Source organism: Heptranchias perlo, chromosome 21 (genome assembly GCF_035084215.1).
Source record: "Heptranchias perlo isolate sHepPer1 chromosome 21, sHepPer1.hap1, whole genome shotgun sequence".
In the NCBI taxonomy this organism is placed as follows: domain Eukaryota; kingdom Metazoa; phylum Chordata; class Chondrichthyes; order Hexanchiformes; family Hexanchidae; genus Heptranchias; species Heptranchias perlo.
In genome coordinates this window covers 14,633,092-14,657,564 of record NC_090345.1, presented here as the reverse complement: position 1 = coordinate 14,657,564, position 24,473 = coordinate 14,633,092, and the positions used below count along the sequence as shown (strand labels likewise).

The following is a 24,473-nucleotide window of genomic DNA, read 5'->3' as shown; positions in this document are numbered from 1 at the left end:
ATCTGTATAGCAATCTTCAAGTACTTTCCCCCACCCCTAAACCTCAGACGCAAGAGGATTTATATGGACTTTAAGCACTTTACAAGACAGTTGCACCAACAGAAGCTGCACAATCTGAGTTGTATGAACAACACAATAATCCTTCTAAAATCACTTCCCAGGAGTTTTAAAATGCAGCTTTGAAATTTTGCTTGATGGTTATCTAATATACTATAATGGACTACCTCCTCTGCCCTTTAGTGCTGTCAAATATATTACCCTAAAATGTATGAATACTGCTGGAACAGGATCAATTTTGAAGCAAAGATAAACATTCTTACAACAAAAACTGAAATGAATCGCAACAGAAGGTAAATTTTATGAACAGGTTCCTCAGCAGCAAATCCCCATCCTTATGTCATGAATGATCCTGCTAAATGTTCCATTGGGAGAACTGAAATGTACTACGAGGTCCTGCATACATTTACCATAAATAAAAAGAGAAACTATATTTATTGTATGTAACTAAAGCAGCTATATAGGTAATCATTAAAGCAATGCAACCAGCACTGAAGTTATCCTTAAAGAATTCAATGACTACATCTTAACCATATAAATACTCTCCCAAGCAGCTTAAAGACATTCTCGTAACATGTGGGATGAAATTGCGCCCTGCGACATTATAGCATGAATGCTTAATGTGTTTCACTAAAAATCCTTGGACCCTATTTTAAGAGGTACTAACAGAAGTATTAAGCGGTAACTTGTTAAGTGCAGAAAGCAACCTTTATCCTATCCTTCCCCAGACACCAGTCACTTTTCAGAGGAAAATAAAGAGTTTTGCATTTTTATGGTGCCTTATCATGTCTTTCAGCATATTCCAAAATGCATCTCATACAATGAATTACTCTGAAATGCAGTTACTGTTGCTATTTGGTGAAAGCAGCAGCCATTTTGCACACAAGCAATTAAATCAATTTGGTTACGAGAAAGGTTGAAAATGGTTAATTTGGTTTAGTGGTAATATTTGAAGGAGGAACACTGACCAAGACATCGGCAGAGATCCCTTTGAAAAGTGCCATGGAATCCTGAATGTCCACCTGAACAGGCCTCGGTTTAGCAACTCATCCAAATGCTGGCATCTCCAACAACCTAGCACTCTCTTAGTGCCGCACTGAAGAGTCAACCCAGATTATATGCTCAAATCCTGGAGTGGAACCTAAACCCACAATGTTCTGACTCAAAAGGCAAGAGTGCTACTACCCACGCCAAGCTGACATCAATCCTGTCCTCTGGGTTTGGCTATCTGGCTCCTTGGATTGCCAAACCCAATCCAGTGCTTGCCCAACATGCTTTCCCAGTAGGAGTCATGCAATAGAAATGCTAGCCAATCTTCTCCTTAGCCTGAAGATGCTGATGCCAATTATGTGCCCTCACTGCTGCTCCAATTGAGAACAGTCAATTAAACACAGGTCAGAAATAAAATCTGGGACTTTCCTGTTCTGTAACCAGCATTTCCTTATTCCAAATATGCAATGAAGTTGCATACCTGTGTCCAATTCTGCTGTTTAATTTTAGACACAGAGAAACCAATTTGCAGATGTAATATGAAATGTAAAAGAATTTGGGGTCTAAGTTCAACATTGTTGCAACCATTTTACAGATGCAGCAATGACAGATTTAGCGATGGGAAGGCCCGTGTCCGATGTGTGTGTGCCTGGGCCACTGCTAAATTTGTCACGGCCTTTTTTTTTTAGGCAGCCCTGACGTCACCTGAAACAAGCGCAGGCCGCATTTCAATATGGAAATAAGGGTCCTATGCCCGTTTCAGGACCCATCCACAAAATTAGTCCCTTGTTGAGTTTCCTGCTGGGCTTGCTCCACTCAGTACTGCCTGGTCTACAAGGGGCTTAACCAGCAGTCCTTAAAGGGACTGCTGGAGACCACTACCGAAAACATATGTAGTTTTTTTCATAATTACCTTGCTGTGGAGCCGGGAGGAGCACTACTGCGGGCTGTCGTCAGCACATGCTTCGCTCCTCTCCTGCTCTTCTCCACTCACCCCAGGACTTGCCCATGGGCTACTCCCAGCCAGGCAAGCGGCCCAAATTGGATCGGGTCAGGGGGGTGAGCGGCCTCTGGAGGTGCGACAGGCACCAGCAATGCATCCCAACTATTATAATGAGGCCCGAGGACCAATTTAGGACACTCCTCGGGCCATAACAAATTTAGCCGGATCAGGTACTCTGCTTGGGAAAACTCCAAAGGGGAAACAAAGCAGTAAAAGAAATAATTTAGAAAAGAAAAATATTTACATTAAAAACTTCCTATATCAAATTTAAACACTCCCCATGGCAGATTGTTATTGTTGCACTAAACCGATGCCACTACACGGCACTCTCTCATCTTCCTGTGGTAAAGTGGAGGGCCTTTAAAGTGACATGTCAAACAGGGAGCAAGTAGCAAAGTGGATCATAACCTTTGAGCAACAGGATCAAACTCTATATTGCCTGATGGGATGAAAAGATAGTTTTACACTGATGATGTTACATTGATGGGAAGCTCATAGTGTTGATGACATAACTACAAATTAAAACTACCAGCTCTCTGGCATTCCAACAGCATTGGTGAAGCGACTTTCTCGGGTCGCATGATTAGAGGTAAAAGACATGGTAAACAAGCACCTTCTGTCCTAATAACCCAGCCAAGAGATCCACAATCATCAGCAGCATGATTCAGAAGTAAAACAGGAAGGCAATGCACAGAGATTTCAGGTCCCCACTTCAGCATCACTCTGCAGGTATACTGCAGAAATGTAGAAGTGATTGAGGTCTCCACTGCACAACAAGGCTCATGCACGTACTGACTTTTTAAGTGAATCTTAAGCCAGTGGACATTGAATAAGACTCAAAAGAAAGCTTCACATCTACACCATACACAATACCAAAATAAGGTCCTAGTAATCAAATCTACACAAACACACTGAGCAAGATAATTCATTTAAATTGTGGCTTACATGAAGTCAGCTGTATGCACTATTTTTTTTCGGCACATGCACATTCTATACATGTGTGCATAGGTAACTGTGTGTCCGAGCGCATCAGCAATTCCTACTTATTTTGGTGTTAAAGGTACAAATGCAGGAACTGTAGTTGCAGACAAGAGCAGAAGGCACGATACAGCAGTGGATTGGCAAAGTTTATATTTCACAGTCTCCAAGTTGGTCTCAGCATAACGCCTGAACAAATTTAGAACACAGCATTTAGCATTTGCAATAATGATTGCTGACGAGCAAAGATTAGATACTGTCGGATATTGGATCCAATACAACCTCCAACTAGCAATATCACGGTGAGATGAGAATGGTGAGTACTGGAAATGGAAACATCACACTGGTACAACGCTCAGCATATCTAACTGGGTGCATCATCATATGAAATGTCCCTGGTCTCACATTCTAAACAGGATAGTGACTGTACTGATTTATTATTATAACAACCACCATTTTCACTGTGCAAGACTAATCTCGTACAAAATGTAGATATCAGGTGCTCAAGGAAAACAATAAACATATCCAGAATAATATGTACCTGCAGCTCCTCTGAGACTCGTCTTAAGTGACTGGTTATCTTTGTGATGAGGTCACAGTACATCTGCTCTGAATGTTGCTGGCACACACACTTGTAAACACAGCTAAAAATAAAGAAAAAGAATCATAATCTATCTTTTAGCCTTAGCATGGCTCATTAAACATTGCAGCATTCCTCTATACGCACATCAGTTCAGCAGAGGGCAAACAAAGTACTGTAAACCTGTTGTATTGACCAAGGGATACAACTGCTTAGAGCAAAGTCCTTTCCCCTTGGATAACTGGGCTTGACTCCAAACTAGAATGAGCTTCTACAGAGTGAGTTGCATTGGACTCAATCCACTTACTAGTCAGCATGAGTCCACAGCACAAAATTGGCCCCATCTGAAAATAATCTGGCAATCTCACTCTGAGAAACCAATGGTAGAATGGATGTGGGAGTCATTGCTAGGAGTGGTCTACTAAAGCTAGGGTTAAAGAACATTGTTGAGGCAGTGTAGTAAGCTTTGCTCTGTATCTATCTGTTCTACTCTTTACTGGAGATTGCGTGATACTGACAATGGGTGAGACAAGTGGAAAAATGTCCCATTCTGCAAAAAGACGTTACTCACCCTATTCAGCACAATACATTGTAATACGTTCTGTAATTGCCATCAAGTCTGGAAGAGCAAGTAACTTGCATAAATCAAGAATGGTCTCATGATCTCATGTCAATGATATCCTTACAAAGAGCAGCAGTTCTGCACATTCAACAGAACTTGGTACTTACTGTAAGGCCAGGAGAAAGCTGTAGGAATATAACAGGCTCCGAGATGACTGTCAATCCAATCTAAAGGATCTATTTGGTGAGCTCAGAGGGTTAGCCCTTTGGATCGTTGATTCAATTCATTTCCACTTATCTGTAAAATTTTGGTGCATTGCAATTGTCTACATTCATTCGATATTAGTACATCTCCTGTGGCATTGCTCATAGTTAACCTAGGTTCCAGGTTGTGGTTTCAGATTTATACCATGATTCAGTATAATTGGCTAATTTATGGATACTAACTGGTCTCCCATGGCATTGCACATGGGGATTGAATACCAATCTCAGAACAGTATCTCTTACTGCAACAGTCTGACGTTCCTATTCCACATCTGTCTCCCTGTGGCCCGTTTAAAGTGAGATTGACAATTTAGTCCCAATAAGTCACAAATTAGAAGCAGTTTAGTGGGTGTGGACCCACAGTACAAAGAACTGGACTGAAACTGTCAAACTCATTTCAGAACCTTTACATCACAGCTCCCAGAGGTGAAATGCCAGCAGTGTCTAACCCACTGCATCACCCTAGCACCCATAACTCTTTCTATATTCTGAATAGGCAAAAGTACAAATAAACATAATATATAGTTAAATAGTAACAAAACCAAACCTTAAACATACTGGAATTTCACACTGGCGCATTAAAGCCATATGGGAAAGCTGGAAAACTGGTTAGAGAACAGATTACAAGGCAGAAATCGCTTCTAGGGCTTCAGAAGTTGTCAAACTGCAAGAAGTATGAGTGCTTTATACTAGTCTTCTCAACCCCCAAAAGTGATTAAGGTTATAAATGCATTCCCACTTGCATTGCATAAGAATGGTTCCCTCTCACAAAAAATGATAGATATCATCTGTATACTCCATGTCAGTATTAGACAATAGCATCCAAACTGAACAAGTGCATGACTGTGATATTATACAGTATGAAAGTCAAAAGTTGAATATTGGTAATTAACAGTCAGCACATATAAACCTTTCAACACATCTTAAAATAAATACTATATTTAATAATCTGTCTACATAACAATGGTCGCAGCACTCTATAACAACCTGCATTTATAAAGCAGCTTTAATGTAGGAAAATGTCCCAAGGCACTTCACAGGAGCATAATCAGACAAAAACTGACATCAAGTCAAAGAGAGAGATATTAGGACGGGCGACTAAAAGCTTGGTTAAATAAGTAGGTTTGAAGGAGGGTCTTAAAGGAGGACAAACAGAGGTGGAGCCAGAGAGGTTTACGGAAGGAATTCCAGAGCTTAAGGCCTAGATGGGGTCGGAAGCTCAGGTTAGGATCAAATAGGATGCCGAGGCATGGCCACCAATGGCAGGGCGAAGGGAGTGGGGGGATTCACAAAAGGTCAGAGTTGGGGGAACGCAGACTTTTTGGGGGGTTGCAGGGCTGGAGAAGGTTATAGAGATCGGGAGATGTGAGGCTATAGAGGGATTTGAACATGAGGATGAGAATTTTAAAATCAAGGCGTTGGTGGACAGGAGCCAATGTAGGTCAGCGTGTACACAGGGCTGATGCGGGTTAGGATTCGGGCTGCAGAGTTTTGGATGAGCTGAAGATTATGGAGGTGGCAGATGGGAGGTCAGCCAAGAAAGCATTGGAATAGTCGAGTCTGCAGGTAACAAAAGCGTAGATGAAGGTTTCAGCAGCAGATAAGCTGATGCAGGGGCGGAAACAGGCAATGTTTTGGAGGTGGTGGTCTTTGTGATGGAGAGGATCTGGGGTCGGAAGCTCAGGTTAGGATCAAATAGGATGCCGAGGCTGCAAGCAGTCTAGTTCAGCAAGACACAGTGGCCAGGGAGGGGGATGGAATCAGTGACAAGGGAACGCAGTTTGAACGCAGGGGCTGAAGACAATGGCTTCTGTCTTCCCAACGTTTAATTGGAGGAAATTGCTGCCCATCTAGGCTGGGTGTCTGACAACATAAAAGCAGCAGAGGGTCGAGAGGGATGGTTGGTACAGCTGGGTGTTATCTGCGTGCATGTGGAACCTGACGTCATGCCGCAGGGCAGTTTGTAAATGAGAAATATTAGGGGACCAAGAACAGATCCTTGGGGAACTCCAGAGGTAACACTGCAAGGCCAGGAAGGCAACTGAATGGATGGTTTCAATCCTAGTGTCAAAAAAGGCCAGGAGCTCCTCACACTTGTTGGAGTAATTCTCAAAGTAATACATTATGTGAAACACAAGTATTTTGACATGATAAGGTAGTATATAAATACTAGTATTATTTAATAGCAGATCTCCCATGTCACTGCTCTCAGTAACTAGGATGAGGCTCTGTATTATATCAAGAGAGTTATACCATGTAACACACAATATATTATTTGATGCTAAGATGCAGCTATCCTTAACCTGCCCTGTCTCTTCAATGGTAGCCATGATGTGGAGATGCCGGTGATGGACTGGGGTTGACAACTGTAAACAATTTTACAACACCAAGTTATAGTCCAACAATTTTATTTGAAAATCACAAGCTTTCGGAGGCTTCCTCCTTCCTCAGGTGAATGTGGAAATGAAATCCTCGAACCTTTCGCATTTATAAATCACAGAACAATACCTGGTGATTACAGATAGTCTTTCCAACTGCCCGTTGCCAAGGCAATCATACGTTGCAGGAAAGGATGCCCCAGAGCATGGTACATTGGCGAGACCATGCAGACGCTGTGACAACGGATGAACGGACACCGCGCAACAATCGCCAGACAGGAGGGTTCCCTCCCAGTCGGGGAACACTTCAGCAGTTAAGGACATTCAGCCACCGACCTTCGGGTAAGCGTACTCCAAGGCGGCCTTCAAGACACACGACAACGCAAAATCGTCGAGCAGAAATTGATAGCCAAGTTCCGCACCCATGAGGACGGCCTCAACCGGGATCTTGGGTTCATGTCACGCTACACGTAACCCCACCAGCGAACAAAAGTTATCTGTTTTTAATATAACGGGTCATTTGCTGTCTTTCTCTTCCTTCCGGATGTTTCTATGTTTCTGCCTCTCTCTCTGTTTTTTTTTTGGTTGTTTGTATATTCGGTGGCCCTGTAGGTAACACCTCTCTGTCTGAACACTTTGATTGCCTTGGCAACGGGCAGTTGGAAAGACTGTCTGTAATCACCAGGTATTGTTCTGTGATTTATAAATGCGAAAGGTTCGAGGATTTCATTTCCACATTCACCTGAGGAAGGAGGAAGCCTCCGAAAGCTTGTGATTTTCAAATAAAATTGTTCGACTGTAACTTGGTGTTGTAAAATTGTTTACAACTGTCTCTTCAAGGCCAGGAAGTCTAACTGCTGTAAATTGGGACATTTTGAAGTTAATTGCTATTGGTGTGGGAAGTTTGCAGATTGACACACACACAGAAATTCCCAGATCCAGGTCAGAAGAAACCAGTGCAAAATAATGGCCTCTCTCTCTTTTTTTTAATGCCGTTTACACTTTGAAGTCTGACATCTGAAACGTGGCAAACAAATGCATGACTCAGGGCATAATCTCTGGTTCTTGGAAAGTATTCTTACCCACTGCAAGCAGGTAAATAAATAAATAATTTCTGGCATGCCATTATCACACAAATAGATAAACCTCTGCCCATTTCACCAGAGGGAAGCAATACTTTACCTCGAATGTCAAATCAGAATTCTTCTATTTTTCAATATTTACCAAATATCTCTGCAGCAATACTGAGAGTTATTAAAAGGTTCTGCTTAAACAAACAGGTTTTAATTCAAGACTTTCTCAGAATTTCCCTCCAATCTTAAATAATGTCACAGTCTTTCCAGAATTTCCACTGTTCATATAATTATTTTTTTGCTATCTGCTTCTGAATTCCAAATAAAAGATATGTAGCTCGTCTAACCATTTAGAACATTATAAATTATCAGGTTTAAGGAATTTCAATGTGCAAAGCTTCATTTCTCAACACATAGCATGCTATATTTACCAAATAAGCAATCCCTTGAATATAGTAACTAACATTATTTTTGTTTGTTTTCTTCCAAAAGGAAAGTTACCTGGGAAAACTTTGACGGGTTTCTGCTAAACTGGAATTTTTTTTGTATAAAACATCAAAACTATTGATCCTAAAAATAGTTTTCCTGGCGCACAAAAAGCAGCTTGTCAGCAGTAGTTATTCATCAATACATAGAATTGGAGGAGGGCACAGGACTTAGCAAGTCCTGACACGGTCTGCAAATGGCCTGCCTTGCTATTGAGTATAAAAAAAGTCTTGGTGCTGTTGGCACATGTAGGCATGCTGGGGATTGTAGCATGCTACGTTGTTGACTCTATTCAGAGGACAGTGACAAGAAGTTCACTGAACTCAAGCTCTAGGCTTCTTGGAGAAGTACAGGCTTCCAATGCAAAATACTGTTAAGTCAAATTGTAATCGCAAAATGTTAATAAATAGCTATGCTATAGATAAGTTTAATAATTTTGTAATAAGTGAGGATAGTTTTTGTTTTTACATTGCGAATCCTATTCTGAATAGTAACACCTCAGTTTAAAGAAGAAACAAACATAACCCCACCCCCCCCCACCCCACCCAGAATCCATCTTGTCTGAATCTTCCCCATACATCGGTTTTCTCCTCAGCAAGGGATGGAGCTAGTAGCAACATGTTCAATAGCTGATCAAGTGTACTAAAAAAAAAGGGGGGGAAGGAGTAGGGAGGAACAGGCAGGGGCTCCACCCATCTAAACTTAGGCCTGGCTATTGGAAGTAAATTGAACAAAATGGTATTCCTGCCAAAGGGCATGGAGAAGGAGGTGTCTGTCCTGAAACAGGAAATAAAAGCATAGCTGCTATTGTAAACATAAATTGCACAAACTCGGTGTACTGTATGTACGTGGTTTATTCCTATCAAAACGTACATTGCTTTCAACACAAAAACTGTACTTTTACCTTAATAACCCCATAATGTTTTTGAGAACAGACTAGAAGAGGGAGCAGTGGCTTATATAAAAACAAGTCTGGAACTGTTTGAACCAATCCAGAATCAGGAAAAACAACACAACAACCAAAGTATGTCAATCTGGTTTAAATATTGCAATAAAATGAGGTGAAGGAATATACCAGAGGGTGACACAGGAGGGCAAATAATTTTTAAAAAATCTCAAGAGCAAATAAAAGGCAAGAAATGACCTCCCTGAGGTCATTTGCAAACTAGTTTAGCAAGCTTTTTTGTAATCTCTTCAAGTTCCTGGGATGGCCAGATATTAATGGGTCTCCCAACCTTACAAATGACTCAAATTTGTGAACATTCGAAAGTCTGGGCTTCATTGTAAAATAAGGCATCATATAAGTATGGCTTTCACAAAGTAAAATCCTTAAATTCAGATCATTTCTTTTAACAGTGGTATTATTGATTACTACAATTGTCTTTGCTCTCACCTGTAGATTTGCTCATAAGAAATAGGGATGCAGTCTCCAGGAGACTGTGTCAAAAGCTGATCAATGGCACTGTCCAGCTTCGGCCAATAAGTACGCTGGTAGTCCTCAGTTGTTATAACGTTCATCACTAAATAGAAATTTAAAAATAAAAACACAAATTTACCAAATTAAACATAGACTTAAAGAAATTTAAGAGAGTCTCAAGAAATGCTCCTGTAATCTTTTCTAGTTCTTGGAATAGTCAGGAATTAAAAGGACTGCAATCTGGATCAGCAGTAGACATGAAACTCACACACGAATGGTATGGCTCCAGTAACAGCAAGGATAATAAAGCAATGCACTCATTACCACTCCAACAATCTCTAATTCAACAGGCATTTTTTATGGTTCTGACATAAAGAGAAACCAAACATAAGAACATAAGAAATAGGAGCAGAAGTAGGCCACATGCCCCCTCGAGCCTGCTCCGCCATTCAATCAGATCATGGATGATCTTCGCCCTCAACTCCACTTTCCTGCCTGATCCCCACATCTCTTGATTCCCCTAGAGTCCAGAAATCTGTCTCTCTCAGCCTTGAATATATTCAACGACTCAGCATCTAGAGCCCTCTTGGGTAGAGAATTCCAAAGATTCACAACCCTCTGAGTGAAGAAATTCCTCCTCATCTCAGTCTTAAATGACTAACCCCTTATCCTGCACCTGTGCCCCCTAGTTCTAGACTCTCCAGCCAGGGGAAACAACCTCTCAGCATTTACCCTGTCAAGTCCCCTCATAATCTTATATGTTTCAATTAGATCACCTCTCCTTCTAAACTCCAGAGAGTACAGGCCCATTCTACTCAACCTCACTTCACAGGACAACCCTCTCATCCCAGGAATTAATCTAGAGAACCTTCACTGCATTGCCTCTAAGGAACGTATATCCTTCCTTAGATAAGGAGTCCGGAACTGTACACAGTACTCCAGGTGAGGTCTCACCAAAGCCCTGTACAATTGTAGTAAGACTTCCTTACTTTTGTACTCCAACCCCCTTGCAATAAAGGCCAACATTCCATTTGCTTTCCTAATTGCTTGCTGTACCTGCATGCTAACTTTCTGTGTTTCTTATACGGGGACACCCAAGTGTCTCTGAACACCAACAATTGATAGTTTCTCACCATTTAAAAAATATTCTGTTTTTCTATTCATCTTACCAAAGTGAATAACCTCACATTATACTCCACCTGCCACCTTCTTGCTCACTCACTTAACCTGCCTATATCCCTAAACAAAGCAGCACTCCCTCCCACAAACATGATTTTTGCTGCATCACAGTTTTAAAACATTTTTCTGATGAGATTACGTAGGTTTTATTGGAAGATAATACAGTAAGAAAATAACAGCTGCAGAGTTTGTAGTCCAGCAACTTGGGGAGCTAGAGTGGATGCAGATTGCCACCACAGGTCCCTATATAGCTAATTCCAGATCAATGACAGTCAGTCAGAAAACAAAACAGAAAGATAAATGCTTAATCATGCTGTGCTACCCTCATTCATTTCCCAAAATTACCATTTAAACAGTAGACCACCTAACTGTATTGATGGTCAAGAACTGACCTCTGGCAAAGAAGGTACCTGGCAATGGGTGATTTTCTTTTAAAAAATAAGAGCTACACGAAAGTAAACCTGAAACCACTGGTTACAGTTTGTTGTGCTAACTGTCTAGAGGTCATATTTGTATAGAAAGGACAATCTTGTACGATCCATCTATTGCTCCATTTAGAAATAAACATTACTCTCAAATACAGACACGGCTAAATGGCGCCAAATGGGGAAAAATGTTATTAAGTAAACATGATTCTTAAGCCTCAGATCAGTTTCTACCTTGAACAGAATGGCCCAGTTATATCAATTATGATTATCAATAATACAGTTTCATGAAGGCTTTTAATAAAATATGCAATCAGAGAAACATCATTTACTGCCGGTTTAAAGAAATACAAGTGTTGAAGACTAACATTTTGATTAAAGCATAGATCTCAAATTCAATTATTCCCAGCATTTTTTGTTTATGTCAGAAAATGAGTTGGAACCCTAAATGGTTGATCATTGGAATCTCTACTATCCACCATATTGCAGTAATCCATCCCCTATTCCAATAGATAATGACAACTGATGGATCAGAGCGTCTCTAAATTTTAGTTTCACACATTTAATACTGCAATGTTCTTAGCAAACGAATGAAGACAAATACAATACAAACGTAAACGGAATTGAAAATTGGGCTTTGACATTAAATTTATGTCAGACAGGAGCACATTGGGGTTAGCAAACTGTACAGTATGGTGATGTCTTGCATAAGGCTTTATCCCACAAAATTTCTGGTCAGATAATCAGGGAGGCAAATGTGTGAACAATGGAGGTTAGACTGCAATTTATGAACTCATTTGTTCACAAATCCCTGGCTCAACATGTGTCAGCAGCCCATTAGTAACACTCCCAATTGACTATATGGTATGCACAAGTCTAAAAAGTGAGCGCACAGGCGTCAAGTTTAATCCTTTTCTCATTAGATGCCCAGATATGCCCAGTTCCATAAGGGTCACTGGTTAGTAATAAGCAGTAACCCTGGCTCAAAGGTACTGAAGCCAACTATAGCAATTGTATCGTTACCTCAGCTGAGATCAATTAAACAAGGACAAAATTGAGACCTTCCCAGTCGGTTTGGCTTAATGTCACACCACATGCTGGGTTTAAGCAGTCAGCCACTGGAGGAGTCTCGTCAACTGTCCGTATGTCAACAAGAAAGTCATCATATTCACATAGCTACATACTGTAATTCAGAGTAACAAATTTAGCTAATTCAGACACTTCAACCTAGATGTGATATCTTACACACTAATTCGCACAAAGATAGGCAGGAAGGAAATTACCTTAATTCTGCTGGTCAGCACCAGGTTTCCAAATACTGGAGAAATTCAATGGCCAGCACAGTTCTGCAAGTTAGCACATAGATTGCAATTTTCAGCAGTTGCCACATGACCCCAACCTCATAGAATCATATAGCACAGAAGGAGGCCATTCGACCCATCGTGCCTGTGCCGGCTCTTTGAAAGAGCTATCCAATTAGTCCCAATTTCCTGCTCTTTCCCCGTAGCCTGCAAATTTTTCCTTTTCAAGTATATATCCAATTCCCTTTTGAAAGTTATTACTCAATCTGCTTGCACCACCCTTTCAGGCAGTTTTTTCAATCTTTCTTCATAATTTTGACTTGTAGTTCTTCTCTGAACTGCCTCTATTGTAGTGAACGGTTCAGAAGCCAGGGAACCCAAATTAAAAATTAGGAAGTTTTAAAAAAAAATTCATTCATGGGATGTGGGCATCGCTGGCAAGGCCAGCATTTATTACCCATCCCTAATTGCCCTTGAGAAGGTGGTGGTGAGCCACCTTCTTGAACCGCTGCAGTCCGTGTGGTGAAGGTTCTCCCAAAGTGCTGTTAGATAGGGAGTTCCAGGATTTTGACCCAATGACAATGAAGGAACGGCGATAAATTTCCAAGTCAGGATGGTGTGTGACTTGGAGGGGAATGTGCAGGTGGTGTTGTACCCATGTGCCTGCTGCCCTTGTCCTTCTAAGTGGTAGAGGTCACAGGTTTGGGAGGTGCTGTCGAAGAAGCCTTGGTGAGTTACTGCAGTGCATCCTGTAGGTGGTACACACTGCAGCCACTGTGCACCGGTGGTGAAGAGAGTGAATGTTTGGGGTGGTGGATGAGGTGCCAATCAAGCGCGCCGCTTTGTCCTGGATGGTGTCGAGCTTCTCCAGTGTTGTTGGAGCTGCACTCATCCAGGAAAGTGGAGAGTATTCCATCACACTCCTGACTTGTGCCTTATAGATGGTGGAAAGGCTTTGGGGAGTCAACAATACGAAGGTGAAACTTTTCACCCAGGGGTAGTAGAGCTGTGGAATTTGAAGTGTTTCTGGAGAGAGAGAAGGGATTGAGGGATATCTTGGGAAGATGGATGGGTAGGGCTGTTCTGTGAAAAGGAACTGGGCTCATTAAAGCCCAATAGCATCTTCCTGTTCCTAAAAAAATCTTCTAAATAACCCGACATTGTCCAGAGATAAAAGGTCCAACACAAAAATCAAGCTATTAGCAAACAAAAACCAGGCCACCTCTATTGTAGTTTAATCCAATCTGACCTATCTGAATGAGTTTCAGATAGACTGTAGTGTCCCCCAGGAATTCTACAAAAAGGGCTAGTATCATAGTGCAGTGTGGTACAGCACAGGAGGAGGCCATTCAGCCCATCGTGCAAGTGCCGGTTCTTTGCGAGAGCTATCCAATTAGTCCCATTCCCCTGCTCTTTCCTCATAGCCCTGTAAATTTTTTCCCTTCAAGTATTTATCCAATTCCCTTTTGACTGTTACTATTGAATCTGCTTCCACCACTCTTTCAGGCAGTGCATTCCAGATCATTACAATTCGCTGCATAAAAAATGTTTCCTCATGTCGGCTCTTGCAATTTTGCCGATCACCTTAAATTTGTGTCCTCTGGTTACCGACCTTTCTGCCACTGGAAACAGTTTCTCCTTACTTTGAACACCTCTATCAAATGTCCCCTTAACCTTCTCTGCTCTAAGGAGAACAACCCCAGCTTCTCCAGTCTCTCCACATAACTGAAGTCCCTCATCCCTGCTACATTTCTAGTAAATCTCTTCTGCACCCTCACTAAGGTCTTGACATCCTTCATAAAGTGTGGTAACCAGAATTGAACACAATACTCCAAACCAGTGTTTTATAAAGGTTTAGCATAACTTCCTTGCTTTTGTACTCTATGCCTCTATAAATAAAGCCCAGGATCCCTTAAGCTTTTTTTTAAAACAGCCTTCTCAACTTGTCCTGCCACCTTCAAAGATTTGCGTACATACACCCCAGGTCACTTTATTACTGCATCCCTTTAAAATTGTACCATTTAGTTTATATTGCCTCTCCTCATTCTTCCTACCAAAATGCATCACTTCACACTTCTCTGCGTTAAATTTCATCTGCCATGTGTCTGCCCATTTCACCAGTCTGTCTATCTCTTCCTGAAGTCTGTTACTATCCTCCATATTGTTTACTGCATTTCCATGTTTCGTGTCATCTTCACACTTTGAAATTATACCCTGTATAGCCAAATCTAGGTGATTAATATATATCAAAAAGTGCAGTGGTCTTAATACGGAACCTTTGGGGAACACCACTGTATATTTTCCTCCAATCTGAAAAACAACCATTCACAACTACTCTCTGCTTTCTGTACCTTAGCCAATTTCGTATCCATGCTGCCACTATCCCTTTAATCCCACGGGCTTTAATTTTGCTAACAAGTCTATCACGTGATGCTTTATCAAATGCCTTTTGAAAGTCCATATACACATTATCAACCACACTACCCTCATCAATCCTCTCCGTTACTTCATCAAAAAGCTCAATCAAGTTAGTCAAACACGATTTTCCATTAACAAATCGTGCTTACTTTCATTTATTAGTCCATACTTTTCCAAGTGACAATTAATTTTGTCTCAATTACTGTCTCTCAAAGTTTCCCCATTACTGACATTAGCCTGACTGGCCTGTAATTGCCGGGTTTATCACTCTCCACCTTTTTCAACAGGGATGTAACATTTACAATCCACCAGTCCTCTGGCACCATCCCCATATCTAAGGAGGATTGAAAGATTGTGCCCAGGGACTCTGCAATTTCCCCCTTACTTCCCTCAGTAACCTAGGATACATCCCATTTGGACTGGCTAACTTTTCTACTGAGTACTGCCAATCTTTTAAGTACCTCCTCTTTATCTATTTTTATCCTATCCAATATCACTACTACCTCCTCCTTTACTGCTACAATGGCAGCATCCTCTTCTGTAATGAAGACTGATGCAAAGTATTCATTTAGTACCTCAGCCATGCCCTCTGCCTCCACAAGAAGACCTTCTTTTTTGTCCCTAATCGGTCCCACTCTTTTACTACTAATATGTTTATAAAAGACTTTTGGGTTCCCTTTCACGTTAGCTGCTAATCTATTCTTATACTCTCTCTTTGCCCCTCTTTTTCAAATCTCCTCTGTACTTCCTGTATTCAGCCTGGTTCTCTACTGTATTATGTACCTTACATTTGTCATAAGCCTTCTTTTTCTGTTTCATTTTAATCTCTATATCTTTAGTCATCCAGGGAGCTCTAGCTTTGGTTGCCCTTCCTTTCCCCATCATGGGAATGTGTTCACTCTGTACCCAAACCATCTCTTCCTTGGAGGGCTCCCGTTGTTTAATTACTGTTTTGCCTAACAATTTTTGATTCCATTCCACCTGGACAAGATGCCTTTTTAATTCACTGAAATTAGTCCTCCTCCAGTTAAGCATTTTCACATTTGATTGTTCCTTGTCCTTTTCCATAACTATTCGAAACCTAATGATATTATGACCACTGTTCCCCAAATGCTCCCCCACTGAAACATGCTCCACCTACCCCACTTCATTCCCTAGAACTAGATCCAGTACCATTTCCTTCCTGGTTGGGCTGAAAACACACTGTTCCAGAAAGTTCTCCTGTACAGAAAATGGTCACACAAAAAACTACGCACAAGTCTTGGTTAAAATATTAATGAGCCTCCATTAACACACTTCCACAGAACTATTCAAGTGCACTCCAGGAGATGGCGTACCTGTATTCGAACTCCACCAAAACGCAGCGGGTGGGAATGGGAACCAAAATGGAATGCAATGCTTAAATCAACATGCAAATATTAGGAAACTTCAAAAACAATGTTGGTAATCTGAAATAAAAAAGCAAAAGTGCTGGAAATGTAGCTTAATTCACATCTGAAAGAGAAAGATAGGTTAATGTTTCAGATCTGATGAAGGACCCCACCCAAAACGTTAGCCTATCTTTGTCTTTCAGAAGCTTATTGACTGACTGTACATTTGTAGCTCTAATATTTAGATGCAAGTTTTCACAGGCACATTTTCTGTAAAGAGTAGTCTTCATATGTTATAACTATCACATTCAAATTTCAACCTGGCACCAAGCAGCAAGATACACTTTTAAACCCCCTCAGACAGCTCCATACACACTGATAAAACCTGTACACAGATCAAAGCGACCACAAACATCTGTTTTTTTGAGGCATGGTTTTCTGTTTGCTAGTTCAAGCAAAAAAGTCCACATTAACAAAAAGGGTGCCTTGCTTCACACTATCAGCAAATATGGAAGCATATGGACCTTTTTAGTTGTATTTTTTTCTAATCTTTCTTAAAGAAAGTTGACTAAACTACCTGGAGGCCTCATGGACACCACTAAAATCTTGCACCAACCCCAATACTATCCATGAACACAACCTACGGGACAAAAGTCAAACTGGCCAAAAATCCACGCCATCTTCATTCTCGGTATTTCAAATAAAATATTTTATACTGTGCATAGTAAGTGTCTGTCCAATACACAGAATATGTAGGAAAGAGCAAGAGTAGCTACCAGAAACCCTGCTTCATCTGTCTGGGTCCCAAGCCCTAAAATTTCCTCTCTAAACCTCTCTCTCTTCTTTTAAGACGCTGCTTAAAACCGACCTCCTTGGCCAAATCTTTAGTCACCCATCCTCCTTCATTGGCTCAGTGTCAATATTTTTCTGATTATGCTTCTGTGAATCACCTTAGGACATTTTTCTACGTTAAAGGCACTACATAAATGCAAGTTGTTGTTGTTGCTTTACTTCGGATAGCCATTACCAACTACAAATTCATACCTTTATCTTTTGAACTCTATATATACATTTTTCTAGCCAAAAGCATGTTGAACTTTTAAACTAAAAATAGCTGTTTCTCTTTCATCCATTGTTGCACAACAATAAATCAATTGATTAACAAATATTTGCTTAGCAACCACACTTACAAACAATCAAATCAATTAAGACATGCACAACTAATAAAAGTATGCAAACTGCACACATTCTAATATCACTTATTACAGGATGTCATTACACACCATCTCACGTGGATGGAGAGAATCTTTGTTCGCGGTAAAAATAGATCTATATATACACACACAATTAAAAGTTTTGTGTCAGTAAGAATGTAAAGATATATGAAAGCACAATTGAAGAAACCTCAAAATATTGCTTGTTGGTCCCTGCTAACCTGATCCATTGGAACATGGAACAGGAGTAGGCCATTCAGCCCCTCGTGCCTGCTCCACCATTTGATAAGATCATGGTTTATCTGTGATCTAACTCCATATACCTGCCTTTGGCCCATATCCCTTAATACTTTTGGTTGTCAAAAAGCTATCTATCTCAAATTTAAATTTAGCAATTGAGCTAGTATCAATTCCCATTTGCGGAAGAGAGTTCCAAACTTCTACAACCCTTTGTGTGTAGAAATGTTTTCTAATCTCGCTCCTGAAAGGTCTGGCTCTAATTTTTAGACTGTGCCCCCTACTCCTAGAATCCCCAACCAGCGGAAATAGTTTCTCTCTATCCACCCTATCTGCTCCCCTTAATATCGTATAAACTTCGGTCAGATCACCCCTTAACCTTCTAAACTCTAGAGAATACAACCCCAATCTATCCATCCTAACCAGGTTATATTATCCAGTCATGGAGTCACCACACACTAATCAGATCCAGATATTCAATTGCACAAAAAGAGAAAAGGTAAATTTTTCACCACCCAATTTTCTTCACTTCATTTTTGTTCCCCCCACCCCCCGCAGCTTCCCTATAAGTTCTCAATTTACTCTCCTGCCATTTAAAAAAAATATCCTTGCCACCATACCCGTCTTCTCTCCTGGGTCATTTTTTTCCTCACCAGATGTCTTCCTCCCCAAGCTCTGCCACCAGAACAAACAAAAGCAAAAGAAACATTAAACTAATGGAGAAAAACAGCTAACAGGCAGCTCCCAACTATGAGAGAGAGAGAGAAAGAAACACAAGGACAAATGTAGACAGAAATGAGCAGAGGTCAGTAGCACAAGTACAATAATCACAAGGCACCAGGCACAATTTTAGCCAAATTTGTCTCCTATATTTAATTCCTCTTTCTCTCCCCTTACATCTCTGCAGACCACATATCATTCCTCTTTGAAGAGAGGCAAGAAGGTAGTATGCTGTCTGGTCCCCACTACAAATGCTCTACAGCTGACCCCTAGAAGTGTCTAAAAGTGCCGTCCTATTGTGGATAGGGATCATCGTCTGCTCTGCAATATCCATAAAAATATTTTGAGTAGCAGGTTCAGCAACCCTTTGATGCACTTCAAGCCCATAGCATAGCAAAACAAATAAAACATTTTAATCCTTTAAGGACAAAAAAGGATATTTTTTCTTTCTTATAGCAACTGCAAAACAGCTTTTGGTACTGAACACCCTAAAGAAGAAACCAAGTGTTGTAGAAAAGGGACATAACATTTTTAATTCATGGTGGCGTAGGGCAACATTTTAAATATTCAATCTGAGTATACCCAGCAGAGAACATGCTTCATCTGGACAAAATGTGTTCCTTCTGTCCAGTCACTGTTTAAGCAAAAACTTCAGAACATTTCAAGGACTGAAATGATCCCTGGACAAATATTCCCATCAAACCTTGAACTACCACTCTCGCCTGAATCAGAAAGTGCTGGGTTCAAGCCCTGCTCCACAGACTTAAGCACATAATCTAGGCTGACACTTCAGTGCAGTACAGAGGGGGTGCTGCACTGTCAGAAGGGCCATCTTTCAGATGAGACCGAGTTAAACCGTGACCCCGTCTGTCCTCTCAGGTGGATGTAAAAGATCTCATGCACTATTTTGAACAAGAGCCGGGGAGTTCTCCCCTGTGTCCTGGCCAATATTTATCCTTCAACTAACAACACTAAAAACCAGATTACCTGGTGATTATCTCATTGCTATTTGTGGGACCTTGCTGTGTGCAAATTGGCTGCCATGTTTCCCCACATTACAAGAGTGACTATACTTCAAAGTACCTCAATGGCTGTAAAGCGCTTTGGGTGTCCCAAGATCATGAATGGCGCTATATAAATACAAGTTCTTTCTTTCTTAAACCTATATTGCTGTTAACTGGAATGAAATGTATTTAATACTGGCTGCCTGTTTTGTGATTCAGTTGTTCCAGAAAGTAAACTATAACTTAAATAAGTTCAATGTTGGCAGAAACCGTTTATTGTCTCAACTGAATCACAGATTTGTTCAAAAGACTTGAAGGCGCATGGGTTATTTCAACTAGTTATACAGAAATCATCCAAACGCCTGCACACTAAGAATTTAATGACACTGAATAGTTCCAAAAGGATATTACAGTTACTTATTCCAAATCACAAAATAACCTTCAATCACACAGAGTTCTCTTTTTCCAATTGCCTCGCTCTTCTTATGAAGCCTCTGATTAATGCTGCAGTATGGCTCCAGCACACCATCCAAGTGGTCCTTCTTCACATAGAAGCCTAGACAGTGAGAGTCCCATCACTGCAAAGCTCGGTTCTGATGATGGTCCACCCACGTGCAATTTCCAGCTGCAGATCACTGGGTAGCAAACACGAGCAGGGACTCCAGCCAGCTTTTCTCTTCTCAGTAACCCTTGCTAGATTTACCCTCCAGTAACATGAATCCTAGGCCAATTATAGCACCAATGCTCTGGGAGATCAGAGCTAGCTCAGCACAGAGCAGGAATCAAGCCTGAAATCCTCCAGCTCTGTACAGTTCAGCACGACAATGGATTTTGCAGATGCAGACTGAAATATTAGGGGACCTGTAGTGACACAGTGCTATTTCAGAACTTCAATTTTCATTTATTCAGAGTATGGAATGCACAGATATTTATTTTATATTAATTTTTACGAGACTGCAATAATTAATTTTAAAATAGTTTGAGCCAAGAGTATATAGTAATGGATAGTATATTTACAGTTAATCAGTCGTACACAAACACCAGAATAACATTTAATATGGTTAAACAATTCCACTAATTCCAGGTCCTATTTCATGCTAATTCTATTATTCACAACACACCTCATTCAAAATTGTAAGAAAAAAAAATCATACTACAAATTATAACAAATGTCTGACAGTAACCTTAAGGCAGCATTCAATTTTCCTGTTCTGATGTTCCTGAAACAATGGTACTTCATAGGAACATAAGAAATAGGACCAGGAGTAGGCCATATGGCCCCTCGAGCCTGCTCCGCTATTCAATAAGATCATGACTGATCTTCAACCTCAACTCCACTTTCCCACCCCATCCCCATATCCCTTGATTCCCCTAGAGTCCAAAAATCTATCGATCTCAGCCTTGAATATACTCAACGACTGAGCATCCACAGCCCTCGGGGGTAGAGAATTCCAAAGATTCACCACCCTCTGAGTGAAGAGATTCTTACTCATCTCAGTCCTAAATGGCCAACCCCTTACCCTGAGACTCTGCCCTGACTTCTAGACTCTCCAGCCAGAGGAAACATCCTCTCAACATCTATCCTGTCAAGCCCTCTAAGAATTTTATACATTTCAATGAGATCACCCCTTATTCTTCTAAACTCCAGAGAATATAGGCCCATTTTACTCATTCTCTCCTCATTGGATAACCCTCTCATCCCAGAAATCAATCTAGTGAACCTTCGCTGCACCGCCTCTAAAGCAAGTATATCCTTCCTTAGGTAAGGAGACCAAAACTGTACACAGTATTCCAGGTGTGGTCTCACCAAGGCCCTGTACAATTGTAGCAAGACTTCCTTACTACTTGCAATAAAGGCCAACATACCATATGTCTTTCTAATTGCTTGCTGTACCTGTATGGTAACTTTTCTGTGTTTCGTGTACAAGGACACCCAAATCTCTCTGAACGTCAATATTTAATATTTTTTAAATGGTGAGAAACTATTCTGTTTTTCTATTCTTCCTACCAAAGTGAATAACCTCACATTTCCCCACATTATACTCCATCTGCCACTTTCTTGCCCACTCACTTAACCTGTCTATATCCCTTTGCAGACTCTTTGTGTCCTCCTCACAGCTCACTTTCCCTCCTAGCTTTGAATTGTCAGCACACTTGGATATATTACACTCGGTCCCTTCATCTAAGTCATTAATATAGATTGTAAATACCTTAGGCCCCAGTACCAATCCTTGCGGCACCCCACAGCCTGCCAACCTGAAAATGACCCGTTTATTCTTACTCTCTTGTTTTCTGTCAATTAACCAATCCTCTATCCATGAGCCCTTATCTTGTGTAACAACCTTTTGTGTGGCACTTTATCAAATGCCTTTTGAAAATCCAAATATTGTACATCCACTGGTTCCCCTTTATCTACCCTGCTAGTTACATCCTCAAAAAAACTCTAATAGATTTGTCAAACACGATTTTCCCTTTCATAAAACTGTGTTGACTCTGCCTAATATAATGATTTTCCAAGTGCCCTGTTACCACATCCTTAATAATGGATTCCAGCATTTTCCCGACAACTAATGTCAGGCTAACTGGTCTGTAGTTCCCTGTTTTCTCTCTCCCTCCTTTCTCAAATAGCGGTGTTACATTTGCTACCTTCCAATGCACTGGGGCCATTCTAGAATCTAAGGAATTTTGGAAGATCGCAACCAATGCATCCATTATCTCTGCAGCCACCTCTTTTAGAACCCTAGGATATAGGCCATCAGGTCCAGGGGATTGTCAGCTTTTAGTCCCATTAATTTTTCCAGTACTTTTTCTTTACTAATATTAATTACTTTACGTTCCTCACTCTCATTAGGCCCTTGGTTCCCCACTATTTCAGGTATGCTTTTTGTGTCTTCTACTGTGAAGACAGATACAAAATATTTGTTTAACGTCTCTGCCATTTCCTTATTCCCCATTATAATTTCTCCTGTCTCGGCCTCTCAAGGACCCACGTTTACTTTCGCTACTCTCTTCCTTTTTACATACTTAAAGGAGCTCTTACAATCTGTTTTTATATTTCTTGCTCGTTTACTCTCATTCTATTTTCTCCCTCATCAACAATGTTTTGGTCATCTTTTGCTGGTTTCTAAAACTCTCCCCATCCTCAGGCTTACTACTCTTCTTGACAACATTATAAGCCTCTTCTTTTAATCTAATACTATCCTTAACTTCTTTAGTTAGCCACTAGCCAGTTAGTTAGATCACTTTTCCCCTGTTTTTTTATTTCTCAATGGAATGTATATTTGTTGAGAATTATGAACCATTTCTCACTTACATTAACAATCAATTTACTGAATTACTACCAGTTATCAATTATCCTAGGTTTACTGTTGGTTGTCAATGAGACAAGGCCATAATGTCCACAGTATCTAAATTAATGCCACAGAACACAATCAGGTCACTGCAGGAGACGTTCTGAACCTTACTTAAGAAAGCAACAGCCCCTCATGAAATTAATCTGTGTTTCCTTATTTCCATCCCAAGACAGACAGTGGCTTGTTCCTAATTACTTTAAAAAAACACAATGCAAAATCAATCTATCTATCTATCTATAAAAGCAAACTTTTAGTCTTCAAGCTTTTAAGTTTACAGATAGGTTATTTATTCTGATTTTGATTCATGATCTGATTCATTCCTTCATTATTGGGATTACCATTTGAGAGACTAGGCCATTTAGTTTCATTGTATGTCTACTCCAGCTTTACAACATTCCTTACCAGCAATTACAATATACACAGTTAGTAGTCAAACGGGGTTAAATGCCCTTGCAGAGAAGATTGAAGAGTGCAGATGGTATGGGTCATCGTAAAAGTACGCAAAATCCAAGTCTTCAAAAAATTAATCAGAGATTTAAAATATACACACCCATCTTAAAAATTATAAAATCCTTATTCGCTTATCAATCGTCGGCGCATATATCCCAGATTTTCCCAGCGTGACTTACAGAACTTGGAGGCTGAGCTGTTAATGTTCAGGGTTACTTTGCTGGCCATGGGTTCGGGCTCGGGCTCCCTGTGCGCTCCCGGCCCTCGCTCTTCCCCGTTGACAGACATGTGATGCTGAAGGAGTTCTTTGGGATCTTGTTGTGCTTGCGGGGTCCCCCCGGGCTCGGGCAGAGCTGGCTCATTGGGGTGATGGTTATGAAGATGGTGGTGATGGTTGTGGTGGTGATGATGGTGGTGGTGATGATGGTGGTGGTAAGCGTCCGCGTTGGCCTCCCAGTTGTTGTGATTGTGATCGTCCATCATCAGCTGCTGCTGCTGTGGCTGGTGCTGGTGGTGGTGGTGATGGTAACTGGCGTCCTCTTCCATGTTCTCGTCCATTGTGTGCCGCTGGGGGGGGGGGGGGGGAATAGGAAGGAGGACTCTTTAGACCAGATCTACAAATGAACTGCCAGTGTTTCTTACTCCTGCTACATGAATGCTCCGGTCGATCGGTGTCTCTCTCTCTCTCTACAGATTCATCAGTTTCATTTCTCCTCACCCGACCCAACTCCTCCCCCCACGACTTGTACTCCCTTTACGGCTTTTTGCCGCCGATCGAATCTTAGCTTTGCCACACTTGGCGACGTTTGGTCTATGTCCCGGTGCGTGCCGGGAGCAAAGCGACGGGCCCTTAGTAACGGTAACCAAGGGAAGCAGGCCATTGTGCCCGAGGCTGGCCTGCTGCAGCGGTCCCGGTAGGTGTTTGACGCTTTTGGATGTTATTTTATGTCTGCGGTTTAGAAAGTACTTAAACAAACGGTATTTCTGACCTACAAAATCTGGAGGGGGGCGTTTT

At 41.0% G+C, this 24,473-nt stretch overlaps 1 protein-coding gene across 1 annotated transcript in view; it reads right to left on the bottom strand.

Annotated features, from left to right (window-relative positions):
* Positions 1-24,205, bottom strand: part of cacul1 (CDK2 associated cullin domain 1) — a 72,876-nt gene extending 48,671 nt beyond the window's left edge. Inside the window, exons 1-3 of the mRNA XM_068002129.1 lie at positions 23,638-24,205; positions 9,764-9,890; positions 3,570-3,672 (exon numbers count right to left, since the gene is read on the bottom strand). Coding sequence (XP_067858230.1) covers positions 3,570-3,672; positions 9,764-9,890; positions 23,638-24,016 — 609 coding nt within the window. The 5' untranslated portion in view covers positions 24,017-24,205. The remainder of the gene's footprint in view (positions 1-3,569; positions 3,673-9,763; positions 9,891-23,637) is intronic.
* Positions 24,206-24,473: the final 268 nt, after the last annotated feature.